The sequence below is a fragment of the Falco rusticolus genome, chromosome 8 (assembly GCF_015220075.1).
Source record: "Falco rusticolus isolate bFalRus1 chromosome 8, bFalRus1.pri, whole genome shotgun sequence".
Lineage (NCBI taxonomy): Eukaryota > Metazoa > Chordata > Aves > Falconiformes > Falconidae > Falco > Falco rusticolus.
This window is the reverse complement of record NC_051194.1, coordinates 55,599,548-55,625,591: the sequence shown is the minus strand read 5'-3', so window position 1 is coordinate 55,625,591 and position 26,044 is coordinate 55,599,548. Positions and strand designations below refer to the sequence as shown.

The 26,044-nt window shown below is 41.7% G+C and overlaps 1 protein-coding gene across 8 annotated transcripts in view; it reads left to right on the top strand.

Moving 5' to 3' along the window:
* IKZF2 (IKAROS family zinc finger 2) overlaps positions 1-26,044 on the top strand; it is a 120,973-nt gene that overhangs the window by 73,689 nt on the left and 21,240 nt on the right. For all 8 annotated transcript variants that reach the window (XM_037398026.1, XM_037398023.1, XM_037398025.1 and 5 more), the window contains one exon: positions 23,448-23,585. In XM_037398026.1, coding sequence (XP_037253923.1) covers positions 23,448-23,585 — 138 coding nt within the window. The remainder of the gene's footprint in view (positions 1-23,447; positions 23,586-26,044) is intronic.

The window sequence follows — 26,044 nt, the reverse complement described above, 5'->3', positions numbered from 1 at the left end:
AATTGGACTGGTTACAAGTGACAGCATTACAGATGAACTTTTTTGAGGTGTTAGCAAATGTGTGACTGCTGAAACGCAGCCACAGACAGAAACTCTGCATGTGAAAATGTAATCATGGAGCTTCCTGACTCGTTATACACATTTCTTCTACAGGGTCAGCCTCACTTTGGTAGAGGTTTCTGTTTTATGAGCGTTAGATTGGTCTTAGGATACAGAGTTGCCTTGACATTTCCAAGGATCATAAAGCATAAGCTAGTAAGCTTCTCCAGGTAGACTCTGAAGTATGCAGGAGGCTGTATTGATGCAAACGTACTGCTGACAGAAAGCGTGAGCTTCCAGGGTAGTGCAACTGTGGGACTAGGCTGAGAGAGAATTGCCTAAGAGTTGTCACTGAGAGGATTTGATCTGAATGTCAGAAGTGAAAATGTCTGTGTAACTTTGAGGTGCCATTTTCATACATCTGACCATAACTGTAGTTTCAACTTGAAATTTAATAAAAAAGAAAACACGATCAAAATATTCACAAATAAAATAAAAGAAAAAGGTTTGTGACATAAAATAGCCCCCATGACAAAACTCTGATATTGTGGCTGAAGATTGTTTTCATAATATGAATATAGATTTTGTTACCTAGATACAACCATTGATGGAGATTGTTCGTTTTTCCTGTGTGAAAAGCACATGGCTGAGGTTTCTGCTTTAGCATGAGGGTGAAATGTAAAAGTGTGGGATTTTCAGAAGGCACCAAAGCTGCTTAGGCACACAGGTTCCCCTGGAAGCTTCTTCCCTGACATAGCTGTGTTCACCTGTGCTCAATTTGTAATTTTATGTTTTGTTTTCAGTGCAGAAAGTGTCAGCCCTCTAAGCAGTCAGCTACAGCAGTTCTCAGCAGAGGGCCAGCAGGAACAGACAAGCGCTCCCACAATACTCTCCAAGACGATTCTTAGAGTAGCACTCAAGATGAAGAGTTAAAACCTGGCACCCACCTACACAAAGGTGAAATGCCAATCTGAACGTGAGCGTGGAAGTTAAGGTCTCTCTTTCTGTCCTTGTCATATAGGCAAGCTTGATTGGTTTATGCATACATCTGTGAACCTGGTTCATAGAGAAGATGGGTAGATATTCCCTAGAGTTTTTAAACACTTTCGTATCATGGTACCATACAAGCATTTTCTGTTTTAATAAAGCACACATCAAAGCCTGTAAGTAGACCTTGAAGGTACAGCAAATCTAGTAAACTTCATCAAAGGTCTTTTCCAACGTAAATGATTCTATGATTCTATGGATGTTTACATCTTCTGCCATTCCTGACCAGAAAAGATGATATCAGATAAAATACAGAAGGAGAAGGCTGGAAACTATTTTGAAATATGAGGCTTCAATCCACTTTCAGTCTGCTACACTTAATGTCTAAATTGAGACGAGTCTGAACATGTGTTTATAAGAGGAAAGCTCTGTAGATCAGATCCTCAGCTGATACAGATTTGGATTGCATCCCCTAAGCAAGGAGGGTACAGCTATTTTGCACCAGCTGAGAATCTGGCACTTGATTTCATAAATGCAAGACCAATTTCCTTTTTTATGTTGTATCTCTTTTTCCTCCTTAAATAAGAGAGTGCTATTATTAATAATAGTAATAATAAAAAAAACCCAAACCACTACTCTTTTTTTTTTTTTTTCCCACCTTCTCAAAAAGGTTTTAAACTACTCATTTTTTATGGAAGGCAGAGTATGCAAGAAAGGAGTTGAAGAATTTGTTTGTATCTTTTTTTTTTTTTTTTTCCTTTCTCCCAGCTAGTTTGATCTGTGAATTTGAAAGCACTTTGTTTGTCTCACCACTTAGTCAGTTACACCCTCTCACTACTGCCAGTTAGTCAATTTTTCCTGTGCTTAGTGCAGGGTTTTCATACAGTAAGACAGGAAAGGTGAAAAAATAAGGAAATGTAATTGCAAACAGAAATTAGCATCTCAGAGATATTTGAAATAGCTGAAAGTACTATTAACTTAAAAAAAGATTAGATAGCTTTTTTTTCTTTTTGCTTTGGGTGGATTTTTTGTTCATGTTTTAAAAAATATTTCCTATTTATTTGAAAATGTTTTTAAGCATCACAATCCACATTTTGCCTCCCCTTCTTGTGCAGATAAATATCTTACTATATAAGTGTTCCCAGGATGAGTGGTTAACACAATATTACTTCATATCTGTAATGCTGCTGCTGTTTAACCCTAAATAATTAAGGACTTATCTTGCAGTGATTTACTCCTGCGATTATTTACCTTTTACTGACATACAGAGTTCTGATGAACTTTGTGTCTATATTTTCCTCCCACATGCAGCTTGTTTGATTTCAGGAATATAATGATGCCTTCAGGACATCAGTAGGAAAATGCCTGCGGAGAGATTCATGCACAGAATTACACTAAGAGTGGGCATGAGCCTCAAGGTATTTACAGGACTTTCAGATGTTTTCAGAATTAACTCCATAGTTCCATAACACAGATGATACAGGAAAGGTGCCCAAGTGGGCTTCCAGGCCATGAGTGTAAGGACAGGCTGTGGAGGGCTGGGGCAGAAGGTGGTAACCCCTTCCAGCAGTACGCACTTGACAAACTAGTGGGGATTGGCTTCACCTTGCCTAGCTTTTGCTGTTTTGAAAGAGGAAAACATCCAGCCAAAGCCAGTCTCCTGATGGCAGTCACAGAGTACCTGCTGTCTCACCCTGAGACTTGCCAGTCTTCTCCATCGTCTCTAGAACTGCACAATGAGACAAAGGTAGATACAAAACAGATGAGACAAATTCTACTGTAGGTAATTAAAGAACAGAAACCAGAAGTTTTTAAGGAAGACAGTTGATCTGACAGATCAGTCTGACGGTTAGAGCACCTAGGTGTTGACCTCCGTACTTTGAAAGATATGACATACAATGTGATGCTGTTTTACCTTGAAAAGCCAGGCATCCTCAAACAGGCACATAAAATTAGCAGTTCTTTTTTTATGTGATTTTCTCTTGTGTCTAAAATGGAGCCAAGTCAACCCTCCCCTCATAATGCTATTGTAAACATAAATGCTTTGATAGTTCTTAAAAAAGTCAAGGCTGCAATGGTGAACAGGCTGGAAGAGCCCACAGAAGACATTAGTGCATTAGTTTTCAGAGCAGGGCTTGGGCAGTAAGCCGTAAATGAGGGATAGGTTCACTTGCTAAGGGGAAAACAAAACACAGAATAGGTTTTGATTAATGGAGAACCATCCATCCATCCTTTACACTAAGCAAAGACGGTCCTGTGGGCAAATCATTTTGTGATTTTTGTGATTAAAAGACTGTTTTGTCATGCGTGTGCATAAACTGGCCACATGAAGCCTTCTCAGGCAACCTTAATTCTGGAATTTCCTGATTTTTCTTTTTATCTTGGCAACTGCAATCATGTTCTCTTACTGTGGTGGGAGTATGTAAGTGTTATTCATATATGAAAGCAGTTTTAGTGTTTATTTCTTCCTAAAAAATGAGTAGTCAGATCATTATTTTTTTCTGTCACAGAAGCTTTTCCTCACAATACACTTTAAAATTTTCTTCCAAGTGACTTCTTTCCTGTTTAGAAAATGCTTTTTTTTCCCTTTTCTGCTTTTAACAAATATTTGCTTTTTCCTTCCCCTCTTCTTCCTGCATTGCTGCTGCACATTGTTTGTTACTGCCCAGCTCTTCAATAGCACTGAACTAATGGTATCATTTTATTTGCAAAAGAAAGTCAGTGAAGCATTTGTTTTGAAAGGAAAAGCTTAGGCAAAATCTCCCAAAAGCACAATCTTTGCAAACTACATATAGTGTGCAAGCTAAAAGGCATGTATAATTAAAAACATAAATGCCCCCTTCATGGAAAGGTAGTTTAGTAACTCTGTGTTTCTTGGTCTGCAAGTCTATCTTTCTCATCTCCTCTTTTCCATAAGGACTTTCTTCTCAGCTCCTCCTGTGTGGTAGTGAGCCATTCGAGATGTCCTACATGCCTGCAGTTGCATGGCTTGGTTTTTTTGTCAGCAGAACTGACAAGTGGTGTCTGTGTGTGTGACTGTGCTCAAAGGCAGAAGGAACCTGGTTCCCGATTCTGATGATGTGCCTGACTCAGTACATGTTTGGGAGAGTCATCCCACATGTGAGTGTCTCACTCCAGCTGAAAAACTGGATGAAGAAGCACAGTGCTGAAAAACACAATGCTATGCGTGAAGTCCTGCCTGTCAAAAGTCGATGAGAATTACTGAAACAGTAGCAAGGATGCTTATTAAGAGTAATGAAGAGTCAGTGTTTTAAACTGCTTCTTTCATCCTGAAGAGACTTTCATAACTATTAACATCTTCACTTGCAAAACGCCCGGTATCTGCTTGGTAACCATGTTTTTGAGGATGGGAACAACACAATTAGAAGAATCTTGGGACCTGAAATTCTCATTACACTCTCTGGTTTGGATGGACTCAAACACATTGTGAATGGGGGGAAAAAAATTAAACGTGAACAAGTAGGATACTATCTGTGAAAAATGAAGCAAGTATGTGGAGAGGCGGGGGGATATTTTGCATACAAATCCCATTTCTGCAAATAGGTTAGCAAACAGTATCTTCCCTCAGTTGTAATGAGCAGGTGGGCATTTATTCTGTTGATCTGATGCTTAGAGCTCTATTTAATGAGGCAGAGCTGCCCCTCCTCTCAGGTTTTCTTAACACTATTTTGGTTAAACTCAGTGGAATTAGTCCCATCACAAAATCATTTTGGGTTTTTCTTAGCGGACTCCAGGTTATTAGCAAACTGTTATTAGCGTGTATACAATACTGCAGCACCTCTGCTTTCTCATTAATGCTTCCAGTACCTAGAGGCCTTCACTCTGTGTTGTAGAGTGTCTAAAATCTCTGGTATTCTGCTTTCCGTATTGTTTGTATGTGCATTTTTGGAAGGCAAGATCAAAATGTGTACAAGGGTAGGAGCTTGGTATGCCAGGTCTTTCATCCTCTAGGCATCCTTATTTAAAGTTTAATCCTCTGTAAAGCCAACTTGTATCCCGTGCTTTGCGCAAGCCCCATCTGAACCTGATCCTTGAAGTTGTGGGGTCCTCCTCACCACCTGAGCACTACTGTGACAAGTATTAGTATCAGCTATATGAAAAGATCATCCTTATGTGCTCAGAATTAACTTGCTATACAGGCTTGGTCATGCTAAGCCTTTTCTGCAGTGCATAATTATCACTGAGAAAGCATCTTTGATTTAAAGATGCTTTAGGCTCATGATCTTCTTAGAAAAAAGTACATTTGGTCTTTGAGGAACTTGTGAAAAGAAATGGTTCCACTCAAAGCAAGAAGTGTTCATTTTTTGCTTGTTGGAATTCTAAAAGTCTTGAAATTCCATAAAGATTCCCTCTTATCTGTGGTACTTATGGATCAATCTGTGTTCAGCACAGGAGATCTGTTTCTGACAGATAAGACCGAGAAATGGGAGAAGTGGTCCTGGTGAGCAAAGGTAGATGTGCTGTGTGCCAGCCTCATGAATCTCTCTCTCTCTTAGGACCGGGTATCAGCTTTTTTCCATTTTTCCCTCCCCCGCCACTCCAGGATGCGTGATTGAGATGACAGGGGAACAGACACTGTGCAGCTCCCTGCTTCTCGTGGTGCCCCGGTGTAAGTCAGAGGTGACCTTTTCATTTAGCACTTGAAGGCTGCCTGTAAACTGGCTGAATAGAGAAAGACTCACCCACTCCTAGCAATGAGAGACATGGACACCATGGGAGTATCCTCATTCTAAATATTGGTTCACAGCAAGATTACTAGGTGCTAAGATTTATTGTGTTATCTGTGAGACTAGTCTTCTGCCTCTTGCTGTCTCCCTTGGTGGAGTGTAGCCTTGCTATGTCTCTGCCATCTGCAGGTCTACCAGCAAGTCCTCCATTTTTCAGCAGAGAGAAGGCAGAGATCAGGTCTGGAGGGAGGCTGCATCGTCTCCTCCTTCCTCTGATCGCAGAATCACAGAACAGTCAGGGTTGGAAGGGGCCTCTGGAGACCATCCAGTCCAACCCCCTTCTAGAGCAGATTGCCCCAGAGCAGGTTGCACAGAGACACGTCCAGGTGGGTTTTGAATGTCTCCAGAGAAGGAGACCCCACAGCCTCTCTGGGCAGCCTGTCCCAGCGCTCTGCCACCCTCAGGGTAAAGAAGTGCTTCCTCACATTCAGATGGAACTTCTTGTGTTGCAGTTTGCGCCCGTTGCCCCTTGTCCTGCCTCTGGGCACCGCTGAAAAGAGCCTGTCCCCATCCTCCTGCCGCTGCCCTTAAGGGATTTGTGTACACTGATAAGATCCCTCTCAGCCTTCTCTTCTCCAGGCTGAACAGGCCCGGCTCCCTCAGCCTTTCCTCACCAGGGAGGAAAGTCATCCAAGTTTCCTCTCCTTGATGAGACAGGGTGGCAGAATTCTGTGTTTGGTGTCAGGTTAAGTCTCTGAACCCTTGGCAAAGAAGAATTTGTGTTAAGGCAGGAGGTCCTGCACACAGAAATGGGGAAGAGTACTAACGCCCCCCCTTCACCATGCGGGGTGAATCAGGGTGAATGCAGCTTTGCCACAAGGGAAAGTTTCCGCAGGGCAGATTTCTGTTCTGCAGCGCAACAAAGTGCTCACAGGGAGGGGATGAGGTGTCCTTTGCCCCTTTCTTCAGACTTCCTGAACCTGCTGCCATCTCATCCAGAAAGCCAGACAGCACTGCAGTAATTAGGGGTGACAAGGACCGTGTTCAGACAGCATCATCGTGGTGTAAGATTCACATGCGAACATCCCTCATTAATTTTGACCGGTTCCTTTCTTCCGGATGGAATGCCTGTGCCAAGATGGAAGTGTGTGTTTGGGATGGGACTGCTGACGCCCAGTTTTCTGCATGTTTTCTGTTTCCTCTCCGCATTAGCAAATCCTGGCATAGTCAGCCAGATGCTGTCCCTCTTTGTGTTGCCTCAGGCTATATACAACCTGACCAAAGAACCCGGTCCTGCTCTACAGGGCTGCTATTGGGAGAGAAAATGGACACTTCATTGCTGGGTGATGCCAGTTCTCATGCCAGCCATCCTGCTTTGGAGGAGCAAACAAGACGGTGACTTTCTTTTTCCTCTGGGCTTTTGTTCTGCCACAGTGCTATATGTGGGATTTCACTGGCATCACAAAGGCAGATTAATGTGGTAAGACTTCTGCATATAGAGCAGTAGTCCTTCTGAACAGCATGCCTAACCTGTTTTTTAAACACCCAGAGAGACTGTTTCTGTCGCCTCCCTAGGGAAACAATTCCACTTCCCATCTGCTTTTTAGAGCTGTGACTCGTCCTGATATTTAACCTAAACTATCCTTTCTTTTGCTGTAGATTATTGCTCTTCCCAACACTGTCTTCTGTAACGGTAACTCCTGTGCTCACTTTACACTGTGATAGCTGTAGTCATACGTCTAGCATTGATTCTGTTCTAATCTGTCTGTATCTTCCAATCTCTCATTGCTTTTTTTTATTACTGATTTTGAATTTTTTGTTAGTCTTATTCACTCATTTATGAGGGGCCTAAATTGTAAAGTCATTTTATGCTTTGAAAACACAGGCCAGTACAGATGCAGACCCCTTAACCTCATCTCTGCCTCAGTTGCCTGTCACTGAAATTGAAATAAAGAGTACTTCTCAACCTTGTCAGGATGGTGAGAGGGCAGCATGCACAAATGATTGCAAGGCGCACACATATTGCTGCAATGAAGGTCATGTAAGTACGAAGCAGAGTATTCCAGTGCTGCTGGTGCCCCTACTGCATAGCATTGCATATTATCTCCTTAGTTTTACTTGGCCTTTGTGCAATAGTGAAATGAGATAATTACAAAGTGGAAGGAATAATAACTTCGTATTGTTACCATAACCACTGAGGTGTTATACCCTGATACTGGCATGATTATGTGAGGCACAATAGTAAGGTGATTATTAATAATGCTAAAGGACTTACTACTTAGCCCACAATTTTTGTGTCTTGTTTCTTTTATGAACTCTATCGATTTCATCAGCCCAAAGCCTGTGTGAAGTGGATATGTGTTGTTGCCTCATTGTTATCCATTTTTCAGTGATGGGAAAATGAAATAGGAAAAAAACAGAGACCCAATTTGCAAATTAAGGTACCTCAGCACCAAGGTAGCTTCGTGTGAATCACTTGTCCTTCTGCACCAGAAGTACTAGGGGCAGGCTGGCTGGTGAGGTTCTAGGCACTTAGGTATTTAAAGATGTGTAGTCTTTTGCTCCTTTAAGTTCAAGCTGTAGAGGCCTCTTTTGGCCTAGTTGTCCTTGTCATCAGGGATTGTTTCAGAAATCCACTATTTTTATGCTCAAGTTGGCATGTGTACATACAAAACCAGAATTTAAAGTGCAGCTGTAAACACAGGAGTTGCACAGCCAGGCTCTGGACTGTCTTTGGGAGCTGGTTGTCTCATTGCATTAGAATAAGCTTGAGGGACCTGATGCAGTGCATCAGGAGTCCTCCTGCTCCAGAGGCAGCCTTCTGAGGCAGCTGCAGTGGTTTTTGCAGAGCAGAGATCGAAGAGGTGACTGAGAACTTTCTTGTGCACTTGAGATGCAAAAATGGTTTTGACTTTACAAAGCCACATCTCGGCGAAACCAAGACCACTTCTTGCATGTACTCTCAGCAGCCAAATACTGCAGCAGCTGTAAGGAGGAAAAAGTTGGGTGTTTTTTTGGTTTTTTCTTTTTCCCCTGAGAAAATTATTTTCAAGGGCAAAAAGCTTTTGCATATTGCCTCTGAGGAAAGGAGATCCAGCATTTGGAACTGGGCTCATTCAGGCCTTGAAGGAGTTTCTGAAACCTTTCAGCTTGAGAAAGTTTGAACTTGGAATCAAACGGTGGTTTGAGGCCATCTTTCATTGATATCTCCGAGCTGTTTTATGGGGCAGTGTGAAATGGAGAACCGCCACTGACGTTTTTGATAATATATGAGTGCTTTAAGGTGTAAGAGAGGTATTTTTGCCATCTGAAAGGGAAGCCAAGAGAAACTAAAGGGGAAAAAAATAACCCAGTTAACACTGCGCTGTAGCAAAGCTGCAGAAAGCTGCTACTGATATATTCTTCTGAGCTCTCAGCAACCTGTAATTATGAATTGGCTTACAGCTAAGATATTGATGGATATCACTCAAGAAGGAAAATGAGAATGTCTAGATTTTTTTACAGTGAACCTGTACTGAACTCTGTGTGACTCTCCTATTTATAACCCTGTGTGAAGTTCAAGGAAACTTGTCCTGGAGGTTTCCCATGAGAGGGAACTGTGTTTTTACCTGACTAAAGCTCTCTGGATATTTTCCCATTTTTTATTTGATCTAAGTGTGAACTTTCTCCACCCTCTGCCCCTCCTTCCTTTCTGGAGTGGTTAGAGAGGTTGATTACAGCCAGGATTACACAAGAGATGCCAGTTGCACACATGTTTTGCATAACTGTGCTGTGTTGATTTCAGACAGGGTGCCCCAAGTTCCCTCCCTGCCTTGCAACAGAGAGTCAAGATCTCTATCTTCATTCCTGAAGCTGGAGAAATGCTGTTGAGGCCCTGCCTATTGAAACCTTGACAAAGAGCACCTGGCTGGGATGCTCCCCAACCACACAGTTATCTGCATGCTGCAAAGCACTGGCTTTCAGAGAAGTCTCTATTTAAAGGTTGTCCAGGCTTTTTGTATTAAATATGCGAGTTGCTTTATCTCTATGGGAGGCACTGCAGATGATCAGTGGGGCAGTTTAACTGAGGAGGATTTTCAGTGTAAGGCAACAAGAGTTCCCTGGGATGCTGCGGCTGCTCTGAGACGACTCCAGCACAGCGAGCCTGCTGCCTGTATTAAGGATGGGGAATGTGCTCCCCAAGCATGTGTCCTTTTCTTCCCTTCCAGCCAGACAAGCATGAATGCTCTCAGGTGCTCCGAGATGGTCGAGGGCCTGTGGTGAGGATCCTGACTGGAAAATTAAGACAAGCTTATCCTAGCACTGATTTTGGGGCTAGTTCAATGTGGCTCTTATCTTCAAAAGCAGTGAGGTCCACTTGATTTCAGCGAGAATTAGGGGCTTTGACGGCGTAGGCCGTAGCCTGTGTTTCAGTTCCTTTTGCTGAGAAACAGATATTTTATTCCTCCTGCCTCTTTTCAGTTTGGAGTGGAAGTCTAGGACAGCACAGGGTCTCCCCCAGCCGAACAGGACTGGGGCTGTCCTGAGCTGCCGGTGGCACGGTGCTATATCATGGGACAGAGCCGGTCTCAGGTGGGCAGAGCCCACACTATGTAAGGGCTTCAAGCTCTTCCTAGAAAATAAATCACATCCAAAGGATACACTGCTGAGAATCTGATGATGAAATTTTTATATAGAAAAGCGACATGGGCCATAGACTCTCTCTCACTTGGATACCCTTCATGTGCATGCATTTTGCTCGTCTCCTTGGAGACAGTGCCTTGTCTGAGAGCAGCTAGCCTTGGCTAGGAAAGGCCTGACATTTCTGGTTTGTGGGATGAAGCTGTGCTGCTGAATTTTCCAACAACCAGAAAGGCATGATTCGATACGAGCATAAGCAGTTCTGTACAAGGGTATCGTGTGAGCATCTTTCTCTAATACCTCTTTGGGGACACCACTTGAGTCCCTGGTGTGAAAGACGGAATCAAAGATCTTTGAGGAGAGCCTAGCGATCCCTGTCTCTTAGATATCAGAAACATTTGAGAAATTTCTCCCTTCCCTTCTTACGAAGAGCTGAGTCAGCTGGACTGGCATGTCTGGAACTCTGTGGCACCTCGAGCAGGCAGTCTGCCAGCTGCATTACACACTGCATCCAAAGGAACACGTCACTTCTCTCTCTCTCCCCTTTGCAATCTCCACCCTCTCCCTTTTATTTTTCCTTGTTGATCCGTGTAGGTGAGTCAGAGAAACCTGCTCATCCACAACCTGTTCCTTCTTGCCAAATCCTCGAGCAGCACTCCCAGTTCTTGTTAGGTGTCAGGAATAGGTTATGAAAACAAAAACTGATACAGGCAGAGCACTGGGTATAGAGCGCATACTGTAAATGAAAATCAAATGCATAGTGAATGTGCCAATTAGAATGTGTTCCTAATAGAGTGATGTCTTTTGTAGGAGGCACTTTATTCTGTGATTTATATATAATACTACTTTTCTTCCTGTAAAACACCAGGATGGAACAGGGAAATGGTTTAAGGCATAAGTAAGAGCACATTTAGGGAGAAAGGTCGTCTTAACTCCACTGGATTCTAAAACAACAGGAGAGTGGAAGATTTCCAGTAGGAAAATAGGTGGTTCATGGAAGTGTTTTTGAACAAAATGACTGGGTTTTTGTTACCAGTTGTAGTTGTACTAATCTGAAAAAAATACATTGATACTGGTAGAATTCCTCAGTTTCCACTATCGATGTGATTCTGACCCCAGGAATTAAAAAATCATGAGTCTGGGTTTCCCAGATCCATAGACACAAATGAGAGTGAAAGATGAAAAATATTCCTTTTTATTTACCTTATGATATTTATTTCCTGAGTGGGGAGAGAATGAGAAAAAATGCAAGCTAACTTTCCTCTTTGGTTAGTTGACTCCAGAAGCTGGAAGCTGAAGGAAAGCATAGTTGGGTGAAACTGCAGGTGTTGGTAATGCTGTAGGATCAGGTGTGTCTCAATATCCATAGCTACGTTTCCATCAAGCAGCATCAAAGAATTGATTTTTGGTGTGTTTTGGAATGAAGCTGCTTGGCTTCAAAGGGAATAGATCATCCACCAGGAAAAGTGCTTTGCTTGACGTTTACATGCCACAGTAAAATGTCCACGTTAGCTATATTGAAATGAAAAATGTATCCATTATGTCCGTATCGTTGGTCTTCTACAAGCAATGAGTTTGTCCCAAGGGCTAATGATGAGCCAACTTCAGGAGACAGCAAGTACACTCTAGGTTGAGATGCATGAGATTTCTGCCTTGATCAGCATGAAGTCCAGGACCAATTTGACCTGGCTGGTGTACAGTCTGTGGGATAGGATTGCACCATTGGTGAAGAGAAGGTAAAGGGCCATTTTATGTCAGATAATATATTACTTGTAGCAAGAGGCAATCATTTATCAGAGTTCAAGCCAAGATGAGAAGACAGGAAGGTTTACTGCCCAGCCACCTTCTGCGGAGGATGAACCTAGAATACAGACAAAAAGAGACTTGACAAAGGCATTCAAGACATCAGTGTCGCAGATGGGAATGAACCCAGATGTCCTACATCCCCATCTGCTGACTCAGTTACAAGACTTTCCACACAAAAATTAAGAAAGAAAGAAAGAAAGAAAAAAAATGTAAGAAAATAAGAAAAAGATATTTTTCTTCTCACAGGTATTGGGAAATGAGATTTACACCCTTTTGTGCCTGATTCAGCCTTCCTGGAGAAATCACCTATTTTAAATAGCCTAGTAGAGCCTTCAGTATGAATTTATGCAGTTAAGTGTGTTTACAGTTTCCTAAATTCCCTGTTCTTACAGGAAACCTTTTTTAAGTATTTCTGGATGTTTAGAGAGCTCTGTCTAGAGCCAGCTTTTCTGTCTTTACTTTCAGCCCAAGCAGTTTTTTCTTTCCTCCTTTTCTTTTTCTTTTAGATTAATTTCACACCCATATTTAATTTCCTTTCATTTTGTCTGCCTCCCTTTCAGCCATGATAACACTTTCTGAATCTATCCAGGGCTTTTAGTGCAAAACTAATCGCACCAAAAAAGAAACATCCTAAACCCCCAAATCTTCCCTCCCTCCCTCCCTCCCTTCTCATTGTCTCCACTGAGCAGACCTAAAAAATGTTGGGTTTTAGGAAGTGCTCTGGAACTGTCGTTATTTATTTTGTGTGTTACCAAAAAAAAAAAAAAAAAAGCAACTAGGAAGGATGTTGAGGCTAACAGGAATTGCTGAATTTTATTATCCAGAAAAGATTAATGTAGCTACAGTGTCAGACGTAGACAGCTGATGTAGCGGTTTACGCTAGAGCAGCAGCTGTCCAGTATCCCAGATTCATCTCTCAGAGTTAAAGGATCCCATCATCCTTTAAAAGATATCTTTGCTGTTAATTTTTGTTGTGCTAAGAATTGTTTTCATACAAAAAGGTCCTGACTCTCCCTGCCAAATATTATGGCTAATTTTGAACATGGAGCAGCAAAGACCACAAGTGTTGGTGAGGAGCGTGGTGGGAAAGGAGGCGTCTGTCCAGCCGTGGTGGCAGCAGACTCCTTTGCCTTAGTGGAGCTGGAGTAAATGCTCTGGGTGTTGGGAAGAGCATTTGGGAGCAGTGAGCTGGCCCAAAAAGCATATGAGGTTTTCCAAAGTGTGCAGCACAGCTTGGCTCAGCAACGTCTACTAGAGAAAAATCCCACCCTTATTTTGAGCTCCTCTGTAACATTGGTGGTAAATATATATGTTGTCAGGCAGAGAGCAACAGGAAGAGATAGGAAAACTGCATAGGTAAAAGGAGTCAGAGGCAGCTCTTTTTCTGTTTGACCTCATTTGACATCTGTGCAAGACATGACAAAACCAGATGCTTGAACAGCAGATCTTTACGACGGTGACACAAAGACATGGGCCACAATGGTTCTTGGGCAGTAAGGAAAGTATGAATAAAAATTTTCATGTCCCAGAGGAGCCCATTAGTTTCTCAGCCTGACCTGGTTTTGGAAGCAAGGGTCCCTTCACTGCTGGCCTTGATCAAAATAAGTGAAAACTCCCTACTTTGGTGGTTGGGAAAAGAAGAGGAGCTGTCAATATTACTCTTCCCCTGTCACCATTATCTTCATGACAGCTTGCCGTTAATAGTCTGTTTCCAAAACTTTGTTTCTGACAGTGACAAGAAAAGGGAAAACTTACTTGCGTAAAGGGAAACTGGAGCACGTTCTTCCTATCTCCTAATGTGAGACATAAAATTGAAAGGTGTCAGGTGCTAAAAGAAATGTTTTTTCTCGTGCAGGAGCATGGAGGTGGAACAGTGGAACTCATTGCCACGGGATGAGAAATGAGCTAGAGTTAAGGGCAGCTTGTTCAGTGGTTTCATGCAGAAGAAGACTATAGTGCTGTAGTGAAAGTTAAATGGCATGTATTCTCTCTGTCTCCCTTCATTTATATAGTATATAATAACTGGTAACACTACGTTTGGCACTGCTTGCTCCAAGTAATTAATAGGTTTTGTTGGCTTTATAGTGCTAAAGGCCTTTTGCAAGGTGTGCGGAGGGGCTGCACTTGGGATAAACTGTATGCAGCTGGTGTAAATCGACTTCAGGGTATTACTCCCACTGATACTACCTACAAATCTGGCCCAACATCTACACTTGTTTTACCCAAAGGGGGGAAAAAAACCCCAAAACAAACAGAAGTGTTTCTCAAGGGAGTGTTTGTCCAGCAGCATTCCTGATTTGCACAGAGGTACCCACGCCCTGCGCTGCCTGTGTGAGCTGTGCCTCTCCACCTGCAGTTGGAGCTTGGCTTGTGATGACGTGTGGCTCTCCAGTCACCTCCTTAAATTCCTGCTGAACTGTGGCACTGACGGGGAGCAGACAGGACAGGGCAGAGAAGAACAGACCAACCTAAACTTGTTTTCATTTTTTCTACTCGCTCTGTTGCTGGAGCAAGTTTAAAATGAAAAGAAGCCAGTGAGCACATTTTGGAAGGTTTGCCGTGTGAACCAATTAACGCTCCGCTTATCAAGTCAACTTTCATATAACGTTAAAATGTCTGAAGTGGAGTGGAAAGTACAGAGCTGGTGTATATGGTTAAGGTTTAACCTCCATCTTAAGCCAGTTCCCACCCACATCCAGATAGCACGGTGGCATTGCAGGGAGGGGGCTCCTTGCCGAAGTCGCTTCGCTGACGTTCCTTGCGGGGCCTCTCCCCCTTTAAAAGTAAGTTGGCTGCTTTTAAGTGATTCAAAGCTAGCCAGGTGATAAAACACCCACTTATTTTGTGGACTTCCTGGTTTTTGTTAGTTTATCTCGCCAGCGGGGTGCTATTTAAACAGAGTCCCTTTTTTAATAGTATTTAACCATATCAGAGTCTGCATAAAATTCCTGGGAACCCCACCAGTGCCAGGGTTGCCTGGAGGACTGGGACACATTGGTATGAGACAAGGACAGTGAGCCCAATTCAATGGCCTCACAGCACAAGTGCAGAACATGTGCACTTGAAATTTTCAGATGGAGGGGAGGGGGAGGAATCTGCAAGCTCCATTGCCACTAATATAAACTAAAAAATGAGTGTCAGATGCCTTTTGCCAGCTTTAAAGCTCTTACATTGACGGAAATAAAGGTAGGACAAGGGAATTATGTGAGGAGAGCTTCTGTGTGGTGTGATGTGTGTTTCTTGGGACATGGAATTGGAGCAAGTAACTGTGAATTTCATCTTTTTCAGAACTAAATACAACACTAGTGTCCTTATCTGTGTTTCCCTTGATTTAGTATGTAATTTGTTTGCATGGTTTCACATAGACAGGTACATTGTCCTTTGTTTTTCACGCATACATAGATAGAACATACAAGCCTACAAAGTGAACTGCTTGTCTTCTGATCTGCAAAGGAAGAAACTGGGATGTGAGATTCTTGCTTTTCTGTTTTTAATTATTTAATGGGTGCTGCAAGACTGTGGTCGGAGTCCTGCAAGTATCTGGACAGTTAGGGAGATATCAGTAATTCTGTGACTGTGCCAGTGAAACAGGAGGTGGTTTGTTTGTTTGTTTGTTAAACTTCTGGCACAAAAAAAGCCACCTACTTATTTATAACCCTCGTGGCAGATTGGAACATTGTTTTATCTGTAAAATCCTGCAGATCAGCTAATAAATAAACACAATCTGATGAATCAGATTAAACAACAGAGCCACCAGTAGCTGCAAGATAAATCGTAATAAACTACTAAAGTAATAAAAGACTGCAGGCAGAAACATCTTGAAGGTACAAATAAGGACCCCAACCCCTTAGCTGTTGTACACGAGCACTAAAGGTTACAGATTTATACTAGATTCTGGCTGTGTGCTTATACACAGAGAAGGTATAGATGCTTGAAAGCTTCTCCTGACTAGTGTATTTACTTGTTTTCCACATGTGCATGTTTTTGTGGGTCCGTTCTAGCCAAAATGTAGCACAGATGAAGTCCTCAGAGTTTATATATAATCTGATGTTTAATACTGCTTTCTCTAGAAAATCAAGGGAGGACTGAACACTAGCATGGTATTCCACTGCTAGCCACTTATTTTACAATACCGTAAACAATTGGCAGGTAGATGCAGGTGTCAAACTGCTGTTTTGTGCCCTGGAGATATTTACGGGAGTGTCAGGCGTGTCTAGAAAACAAAGGGTGTGTAGGTGCAACATTTCGCCGTTGTTTTACTGTGCACTGATGTACCAGGAATATCTAGTGGTGTTTCACTGCTAGCTGCGTAGGGCTACTGTAATAGTACATGGTAGCTGTCGACAGAAATAACTTATTGCTGACTGCCGCTGTGCAAAAAGTCAGGACATGCTATATTTCATTTGCTGGGAGGCTCACAAATTGTTGAACAACCACATATATATCAATAGGCAATTGATAATAATCTTTATTAAGAGGTACTGGACCATGAGGTCATGAAGTGAGTCAAGTGCTCTATTTCAAGCTCCAAATCGAGATAAGCACTAGTTGCTTAATGGCATATGTATGTGGGCTTCTCCTGTTGTAATGATGCATTTGGGTTTTGAACCTTTTGAGGTGTCCAGAATAACCTTTTTAAACACAGATCTGGCTGTATGGTCTCCTTTACAGCCTTGATCTAGTGAACCTCATGTGACCTCACAAACCCTAATACATGACCCAAAATACGATCATCTAAAAAGCGTTTGTAGAATAGAGACATCAGAACTCCATGAGGTCCGTGTATCTGCATCCTATGAAATGTACCCCAGGTATTACTGCCTCCACAGGGACTGGCAAGCATTAAAAGATTACGGTAAAGTTTTCATAATGTGATTAGAGATTTGGTTTTTCGTGAAACTCAGACTGCTTTGAGATGTCATAGGTTGGGCGCTCAGAAGTGGAGGTACTTGACACTGTCACAAGTCTGTGTGTTTGTATGCTCTAGCAGCCTGGAGCCTTATTTTAGATGTGTACATGTTGTGACTTCTGCATGCAGCTTGTCTTGGACAATCGTCAGGTTAGCTGTGGGACTTGCTCCTATTTCTGAACTCCAGTGTATACCTATTAGTGTATGTGTGTGTGTGTAATCTCCCAGGCAAAAAAAAAAAAAAGCAACAAATCAAAGACCCCCCATGAATTTCAATGAACGCATTTACAGTCATTAAGCACAGCAGTGAGATACAGCATCGGAGTGGGAGGCAGTTTCCTTTGTAAAGCTATGTGCTGCTCAGAGCCAGCATGGGCTTAGGTCTCACTTTAATTTTTTTGTGATTAATTCTTTCGGGGGTCTATTATTCATGTAAATATTTTTGTGTGTGAAGCTATGAGTTAGGCAGCTCTAGAAAAGACAAAGTGTGCTGTTTAATTACAGTAGTGAACCAGAGGGACCGTGTGTCACGTCTCTGCAGCCTCAGCCCTCCTACCGAAACCTCAGCACTGCCTCGGCTCTCCCTGGCTCTGACAATTGCTTCCTTAGCTTGGGAAAGCTGGAGGTGGGAAGGACTGCAGCAACTATTATATCCACCTTTTTGTGACTATTGCACGCTCTCTTTTTTTTTTTTTTTTTTTTTTTTTTTTGTCCTGTGTGGTGTTAAATGTCACCAAGCTCAGGGGCATTTTATATTTCCCTGGGCTGGCCGTTTCATGTCCTGAAAGGACAACGTGCCTGCAAATTGCCTCATATGCTACCTGTTTTTTTGTCTGACTTCATTTTCTTATTCCTGCTTGATCCTCTACTCTGCATTATCCTAAATATCTCCTCCCACTCTTTAATGTTCACTCCCATATCTAATAAAATCACAGTGTATTATTAAGTCCTTAATTTCTCAGTAGAGATACGGGCCATATTTTTCTGTGTCTACCTATTTGTGTGAGCTTCACCAAATTAGCCTCTGTGCATCTTGCAAAGTGCATGAATTCATTTACAAGCTGCAAAGAAGGGAATTATTACCTTAATCATACATATGAATAATTGAAGCACAGGAAATCAGAATAACTTGCCTGCAGTCACAAAATTTGTAGTGTAACTAAGAGTTGAACCCTACACTCCCTAGTCCCAGCTCAGTGCTTTAATCGTATTTCCTACCTCTGGGTTAAAACTCATCTTACTCTGTAAGTCTCATTCAAGGCAAAGGGCGGCTTTGTGGTAGGCACCATGTAACTGCAGAACAGCTTCCCTCGCCTGGGCAGCTGCCAGGTTTAGGGAAGAAAGAAGAAATAATTAATGAATACGGGTTATGATGGCAGCAGTGGATTCTACAGCCTCATGGATGGGTGTAAGTATCAGCCCAAAAGAACATCTTTAACTTTTTCGATGCTGCTGCAGAAAGCTTGAATTGGAGAGTACTGGGGTTTCCTCTAGCTCTGGGGTGCTGGGAGTCAAGTGGGAGTTTGGATTTTACAGAAGTCAGTCATGCTCAGTGTGCTGCTATCAGAGGGACTTCTTCAGACCAAAAGTAGCTACATCAGATGGCCACTTAGTTCAGAAATCTCAGCTGGCTTCCCTTCCAAGGCCCTGTAAAATAATGTAAATACAACAATAATGTAAAAATTATAAAAATTAGAAAAAAAAAATAAAAAGAAAAATAAAAGTGATACAAGTCAGGTACAAAGCTCAGTGCAAAGTCTCTAGTCCTTGGATTGGGCTGACCCGCTTCACACAGCTGTAGTAGTGCCCGTTCCTGTATGAGCTGGTAGCCTTAGCGCTGAGATGTCGCAGGGACTCGGGACATGGGCAGATGGATGGGATGGAGTTCGGTGCTGCACTGCTGCAGAGGAGAACGTGGTACGTGAAACAGGGAAATGTGGGAGCAGTTAATGCTGACTGCTGAAAGCAGGGCATGTTTTGTCATTGGTCTTAAGGGAGGCAGGACTTTAGCTCAGCAAAGTGTAGCAGTGCTCTTAACCTGTTCTATAAGCCTTTCTCATGTTATATGCTTATGGCAAGGTATTACCTGGGATGCCTTGTTATTTCCCTTTGACTTACTTTATATTCTGCTATGCACTCCCATCTCTTTTGAGAACAAAATGCTGCACAAATGCCTTACGGGCTCTTCCTCTTTCACTGACCTTTTTTATGACTTTAAAGAAGTTTCCCTAGGCCCAAGTCTGCTTTCTGTCTTGAATATTGACCTTAGAGTTACACCATCTCATTGTTGGTGCGTGCAGACTTCTCAGCTATCAAAGTTCACCCACAGGACTCAAAGTATTTCTAACTCAGAAACACCTTGCCTTTTATGTCCTTCTCCTCTTCCCCCCTCCTCCCTCCACACGAACATTTTAATTTCACAAGCAAACTTCTTTTCTCTGTGAATTTTGACGAGTGGTTTACCTGTTTCATGGTAAAAATTGTACTTCAAATTTAAATGTCTTTTTCACTGTGACTGTCATAATATTTTCCATTCGAAGCTGAGACTCCACTGTGGGTTTTCTGTACCACATTGTCATCCGTACGAATCTGAGCTTAAATGCCTGGAAATTCTGACATTTCAGTAAGAAATATAAAGTGCTTTTTTATATTCTTCAAGTTAGCTCTTTCGTAGGTATGGCTGCTGGGTTTTGCCCAGTGCCCTGGTCTTTCCCAGTTCAACAACGGATCAAAGGTCTCTCAAGATCTTACGCTTGTTTGCATTCGCTGTAGGGTGTAATTTCTATGAGAATGAGTGATGGTAATTTTTTGTATGATTGCTTACCCCAAAAAGGTGATAAAGGAATAATTACCCCAAACCAGGGAATTTCCAAACTGGCTTTGCTTGGGTGCTGCTGCCATTGGCAGCAGCGGTTACATACAATGCCAAATGCGGTGACCGTGTACAGTGGTCCTCAGCGAGTATGTCAGAGAAGGCAGCTTCATACCAAGCACACAGAGCCAGACTCTGAGCAGCTTCACAGTGGAAATGGCTCCACGGTGGACAAGAGCTGCCTTTAGAGGGGCGCTTGCAGAGGGTTTTGGTCAGCTGTAGCGCTGTTGAACTCTTTGCTTTCAAGTCAACGGCCTCTAGACCAAGACTGCTTGTGCCCAGTAGTGCAAGCCACATGTTTTGGGGGCAGATTTTGACCATTAACATTTACCTACTATACAGTGTTTGACAAAGGCTGAAATCTCTCTGGGCAGTTGTGTGGTTTCATAGGTGGTTCGTGACCTGGAACGAAGTGTGCTGTTGAGGAGATCACCAGAATTGAATTCTCTAATACACATTTACAGCTTTCCGTTGGGTAATATGAAATATGGAAGAGTGTACACCCACTGGCAACATTCACGTCCACAAATACATATATATATATTTTGTCATTAGTTACTTTGAGAATACAAGGGGAAATTCGATGCTGTTTCACTGACTTGACATTTTTCCCAACTGCAAGATTTGTAAAATCCAGATCATAATGGCTAGCTGCACGTTTTACAGAACAGGTTGTGCAAATTGATAGCAACACGAGCTGCTACTATCAGAACCCGTTCCATTGTGGTCTGACGTGACCAATTGTGCTGGAACCCAAGTCACAGTCACTTTGTGCAGTTTTATAGTATAAATCAGATTTTACACGTGTGGAGCTATGTTGTGATTGTGTCTGTAGAGCAGCAGGGACAGAATTTGGAAATGAACCCAAGGGAGTTGTAGTTGATCCTACTCAACTGGAGCTCACAAACTTTGTTCTTCACAGCTGTGTCTCAGCAGTTTCCAGTTGTGTATTAGGCATCATGACTAACATTTGTCACATGTTGTTTATTCTCTTATCTTCTCCCCAGAGGAGGGACCGTGTGTGCTGGGGTATTTCTTTCCTTCGGGAGTTACGTTCCTCAAATCCCATATTGCCTGTTGAAATTGGGACTTTATCATTAGCTTTTATCGTCTCTATGAACCTTGAAATTTGATGGAATTTGGGTAGCTGATGGTCCTAGATATCACAGGAAAAGCTCAGCCTTGTTGTGTGTGAATAGTTTCTGAAATTGTTGCAGTGCAGGGAGCAACCATTTGAAGAGGTGTAATACAAACATTTTTTTATTGTTGAAGCTTTTTTTTTTTCTGCTCTGACCTTGTAGAGAATGTGTTTCTCTATACTAAATGATAATATATTTAATTAACTGTAGCTGCCTCTTGAATATCTGAAAGCAATCGTCCTTTTCCCTTGTGTCTTACAGTTTAACTAAGTTACTCGTTAACCTGGTGTAGCCAAATCAGGTGGGCTAATTCAGCCCTGCTTCAGCTTGGTTAACTTAGTCCCTTCAGCTGCACTGGGTTTTTTTGATTAGACACTGAGTTAGCTTCTAATGAAGTCTGTCAGACTGACAGACGTTGATGCCATCTAGATGCATGGTGAAGCATTGTAATAGCGATGGAAAAAGTCTTTCCATCCTAGGGAGCCACCAATGTGTTTTCCTAAAGGTGCTTCCAGAATGAGATGGCTGGTTTATGTTTAAGAGTTGAGGCTTCATCCAGATCATTCAAATCAAGGGCAATTAATCTGGGAATGATAATGAGCCTCACGCTTGGCCTCCACTGAGATTTCCAGTACCAGTGCCAGTTACGGCAACAGTGTAAGCTAGTGAGCAAAATAAAAGACCACAATAACAGTTTCATCTAAGATGCAGTACTTTCCTGAGGATAAGCCTTATCTCTAAATAAAGAAAATAAATTCACAGTTTGGATCAAAAGCACCTTTTTTCCCCCAGTGGAAAACTTGATTGTGTCACTGAACTGTACATAGAAACAAACTTTTTGAGAAAAACAATCTTTCTGCAAGTGCGTTCATTTTATCAAATCCCTTTTTTCTGAGATGAAAACTTTTGAAACTTTTTTGACCGACAATGATACCAAAGGCTCAGGCTTTTTCGTCTTCCATCATATGGGTAATGTGGGGCACACACTGGTATCTGCTAGTCCGCCAGGGGCCCCAGAGAATTTCCTTGACTTTGGGTCTTTTGTGTTTAGGGCTTCAGCCCCAAGGCAAGGAGCCCTCTTCCCAGTTTCTTGTTGGCTATGGGTGTCCTTCCTCCAGTTTCCCCTGCGTTTTCCCATCCCAGTGGTGACGGTGCATTTTGGCTGCAATTAGTACAGCTTGGATTTCATTAAGTAAATGACTGTGAAAAGCTTTCAATATTGGGACAAGCCCAATAGAAACATGTATATTATCCAACAGAGGATGTTCTCAATTTCTTTGGCTGGAAACTAAAATTCTTACCTAAGATTGTCAAAATTCTGGAAGAAGTTTGACCTTCCCCATACCTCAGCCAGCTCTGAAAATCGCAGGCGATGGTGTTTACTAGACTTGCAGTACTGACTTAATAGCTCTTTAGTTATTAGAGAATAAATGTTCGTGTTCTACAAGTTTAAATTGTATTAAAAGCCTTTATTAGCACAGCTTGGCAAAATACACTCCTGGCTAGCTTTCTGGCCTTGGGTTAGGCCATTCTTGTGGTTTCTTAATGACATGCTACGAAAAGGATATACTTTATGAGAACCTGGTGCCAGGTTTTGCATGTATTAAAGAGGCATTTGCCATTTGTTCGTAACGCTGCTGAGTGAAACAAAAAAGAAAATTTTAAAATTTGAACGCAAGACGCAACTCCTCTGTCTTGATTTTCATTGTGCATTGCTTTTTATATCTTTTTTATATATATATTCATATTATATATATTTTAATATTATCCAGTCTCTGCAAATTACTGGTAGCAGCTCAGTTCTGGCATGTAACAGTGCTGTTACCAAAGTTACTTTCCGTTGTCTTTTATTTTCCAACCTTCCCTTAGTAATTTTGGCAAAGTTTTCTCAATGAAAGAACTCCTCCTCTGGGCCATGTAATGGGTTTCCCCACAGCTGGGAGCAGAATTAGGCCACTGGGGCAGCTCGTTTTTGTGAAGGCAACTGTTCATGCCATGGGCAAAAGTGTCTCAGAAGTTTCTTTCCCATGGGACTTGTTTGACACATAGGCAGTGCTGAGGTGCGATTCAGCTGTTTCGTTTCTTTTCCCCTCTTGTCATCTATTTATTTGCTTTGTGACCAACAAGTCTGCCTTTTTCCTTCTGCTGATACTGCGCATTAGTGTGTAAAATGGATGGGGTGAAGAACCCAGTGGGTGGGAGGAGGTGTGTGTGGTGGGAAAATAAGGCTGGGAAAAAGGTCTGGGACTTGAATAACCTTTCTTAGGTGTCTTTCCATTGCAAACATTGTTTGTCGCAAAAGTGTGATTTTTTTTTTTTTTATTTTTTTTTTGATAGTAAATGTGGGTTGCAGTGGATTTGACCCAATGCTCTCGTTCTTTCCGCAGTGGGGAAGCCTCACAAGTGCAACTACTGCGGCCGGAGTTACAAGCAGCGCAGTTCGCTGGAGGAGCACAAGGAACGCTGCCACAACTATCTGCAGAATGTCAGTATGGAGGCTGCTGGGCAGGTCATGAGTCACCATGGTGGGTGGAAACCGCCTTTTGAGGTCTCTTGGACTGGAAGCATCTCTTGCGGGTTTTTTTCCATCTGTTTTTCTTCCTTCATTTCAGCTTTGCATCACTTCCATCTTATAGATTGCTTATACTCAGATAGGCAGGAGGAAAGATGGGCTAAAATTCTGTGTCCGATTTAACAGCACTGGTTTTGCTGATATTTTTTTTTTAAGTCAGTATTTCATTTTTTAGTACATATAAATATGCAGACATGAAAAGAGGAAAGTCACATGTGCAAAGTTACCCAAAAAATCTACTAAGCCATATATAAAATATATGATTTCCCTCCCCTTTGTTTCTGATGGTGACTGACAATTAAAGAGATAAGGATGATGGAGGTATTAAGAAATCATTATTTCTGATCCCTGTAATATTATCTTATATCCCCCAAAAAAGGGAGGGAATAGATATAAAAATCTCCAAAGCAGAATGGAATTCAACAGTGCTGATGAAAGTAATTATAACCAAAAAAGTGTTTATATGCATTTATATTTGTTAGTATTAATGTTAACTAACACTGCATGTGTTAATATACATAAAGACTGAAGATTGCCAAAAAGATTGTTGAAAGCAAGAAATGTCAAACTCCATGAATTTGTTTTAAAAATTTTCCATAGCTGTTAGTACGGATAATGAGCATAATGTCTCAGACTGCAAGGTTGTAGGCTTATCTGTAGCATTAAATACTACATGGTAACTGTCCAAAAATTGTTAAAATTTCGTTCAAAATCATCATTTTGGAAACTCTTCTAAAACTGAACATCTTTTAACTTTTAGGAGTTGTCTTTAGTTGTTGGTAGTTGAAGTATTTAGACTTTCTTACTAATCAGAAAATATAAAAATTATACATTTTCTATTTTGATTAAAAATTACCATATGCCTAAGAATACCAAAAAGTTAGATTGTAGGCAAATGGAAAAATGAAAAGGTGAAAGAACATTTCATCTTTTTTTTTTTTTTTTTTCCATTTTGTTGCTTTTCATTGTTGAGTGGAGTCATATGGCTTCATTTGGAAATTAATTATGTAAAAGTTCTGAAAGGTCATTTCTAAAAACCTAAAAATACAAGCTGAATTAAAATCTATTCAGCATTTCTAATACTGAGCTACTTTTTGGTGAAACAAAAACAAAATCAGCAAAAAATTCTAACGAGTACTTTTCTATGAACGATTTAATCCCATAAAGGCCATCTAAATGTATTTAATATGTATTGCCAAAATGTTTGTACAGCTCTGTCTTTGATTACTGTCTTTGTAGACATCCTGGAGACTAAAATCAACATTTAAAATGTAACGGATGACTTCAGTGTCTTTAAAGTTCGTGATTATCCGCTTTAGGCCTGACTTAACACTTGGAGAAGTCAGTGGAAAGACCGATTTCAGGTCTTTGCTATGTGCAGGTACCTGTTGTGTGCTTGGGCTGTTAGAGCGCTTAGTTGATAGTATGAATTTAACCACCAGCACCATTCCCACCAAAATACACGCTCTTCACTCTACAAGGGTGTGCCTGTCGTTAACCGGCGAGGTGATGGTTTCAGTCAGCCTTTCCTTAGGGGAGTAACAGTAGGTTGATATAGTTGTGACAGCCAGGATGTTTCAGAGATTACATTGTAGAGGATCTTCCCCAACTCCACTCAACTTCTGGGTTTGTTATTCAGGTATTTATTAAAAATGGGTTTATTTTTCTTGATAGTGTGCTTCTGAGGAAATCTAAAGCTTTTTCTAAGCTGCTTAATGCTATGACAAGAACAGTAAGTCTTAACCTTGTCTGCCCAAAGAAGCTGGAATGGTTGACCTTGCATTGATTTTTCCACCAACTGAAGTTAAACCAGTGCAAACCCCATGTGGACAGTTCTTTTATTTACAGCCTGACTGACTTTGCTTGGGCTTGAAATAGAAATGTTCACACAACCACTTCACTTTTTCTCAACAAAATTAGCTTAAAACAGCACTTTGAATTCAACAGTGCCTCTTCCTCCTCCGGGCAAATATGTCTAAATCTCCCCTGGTGAATGTTTAAGGGGATGTTTGATCCACTGTCTCCGTTTAGCTGTTTAGTGAGGGCACAGCGAGGACAGGCAGCAACAGGGAGCTCCAAATTCAGCTGGGATCAGTAATAAATCCCACCTCACATCCCAGCATCGCTCCCACCCATGAAGCTCAGCATAGGAGTGAGGGTCATAAGCAACAGCCTTTAGAGGTCTGCAGCAAAGTCATTTCTCCTGGGACTATAAAGACACCAAGGAAGAGTGTACAAATGATTTCTCAGCTTAAAGTTAGGTTTTAGTCTAACCTGGAAAAAGGTATTTGTTTTCTTCTCTCCCATGTCATACATGGAAAGTATATTCCTGAGCATAAGTATATGCTTTGGAGATTTTTATCATTGGTTTATCTTCTATCACATTTGGGTTAAGTTTCCCTGACTCTCTTT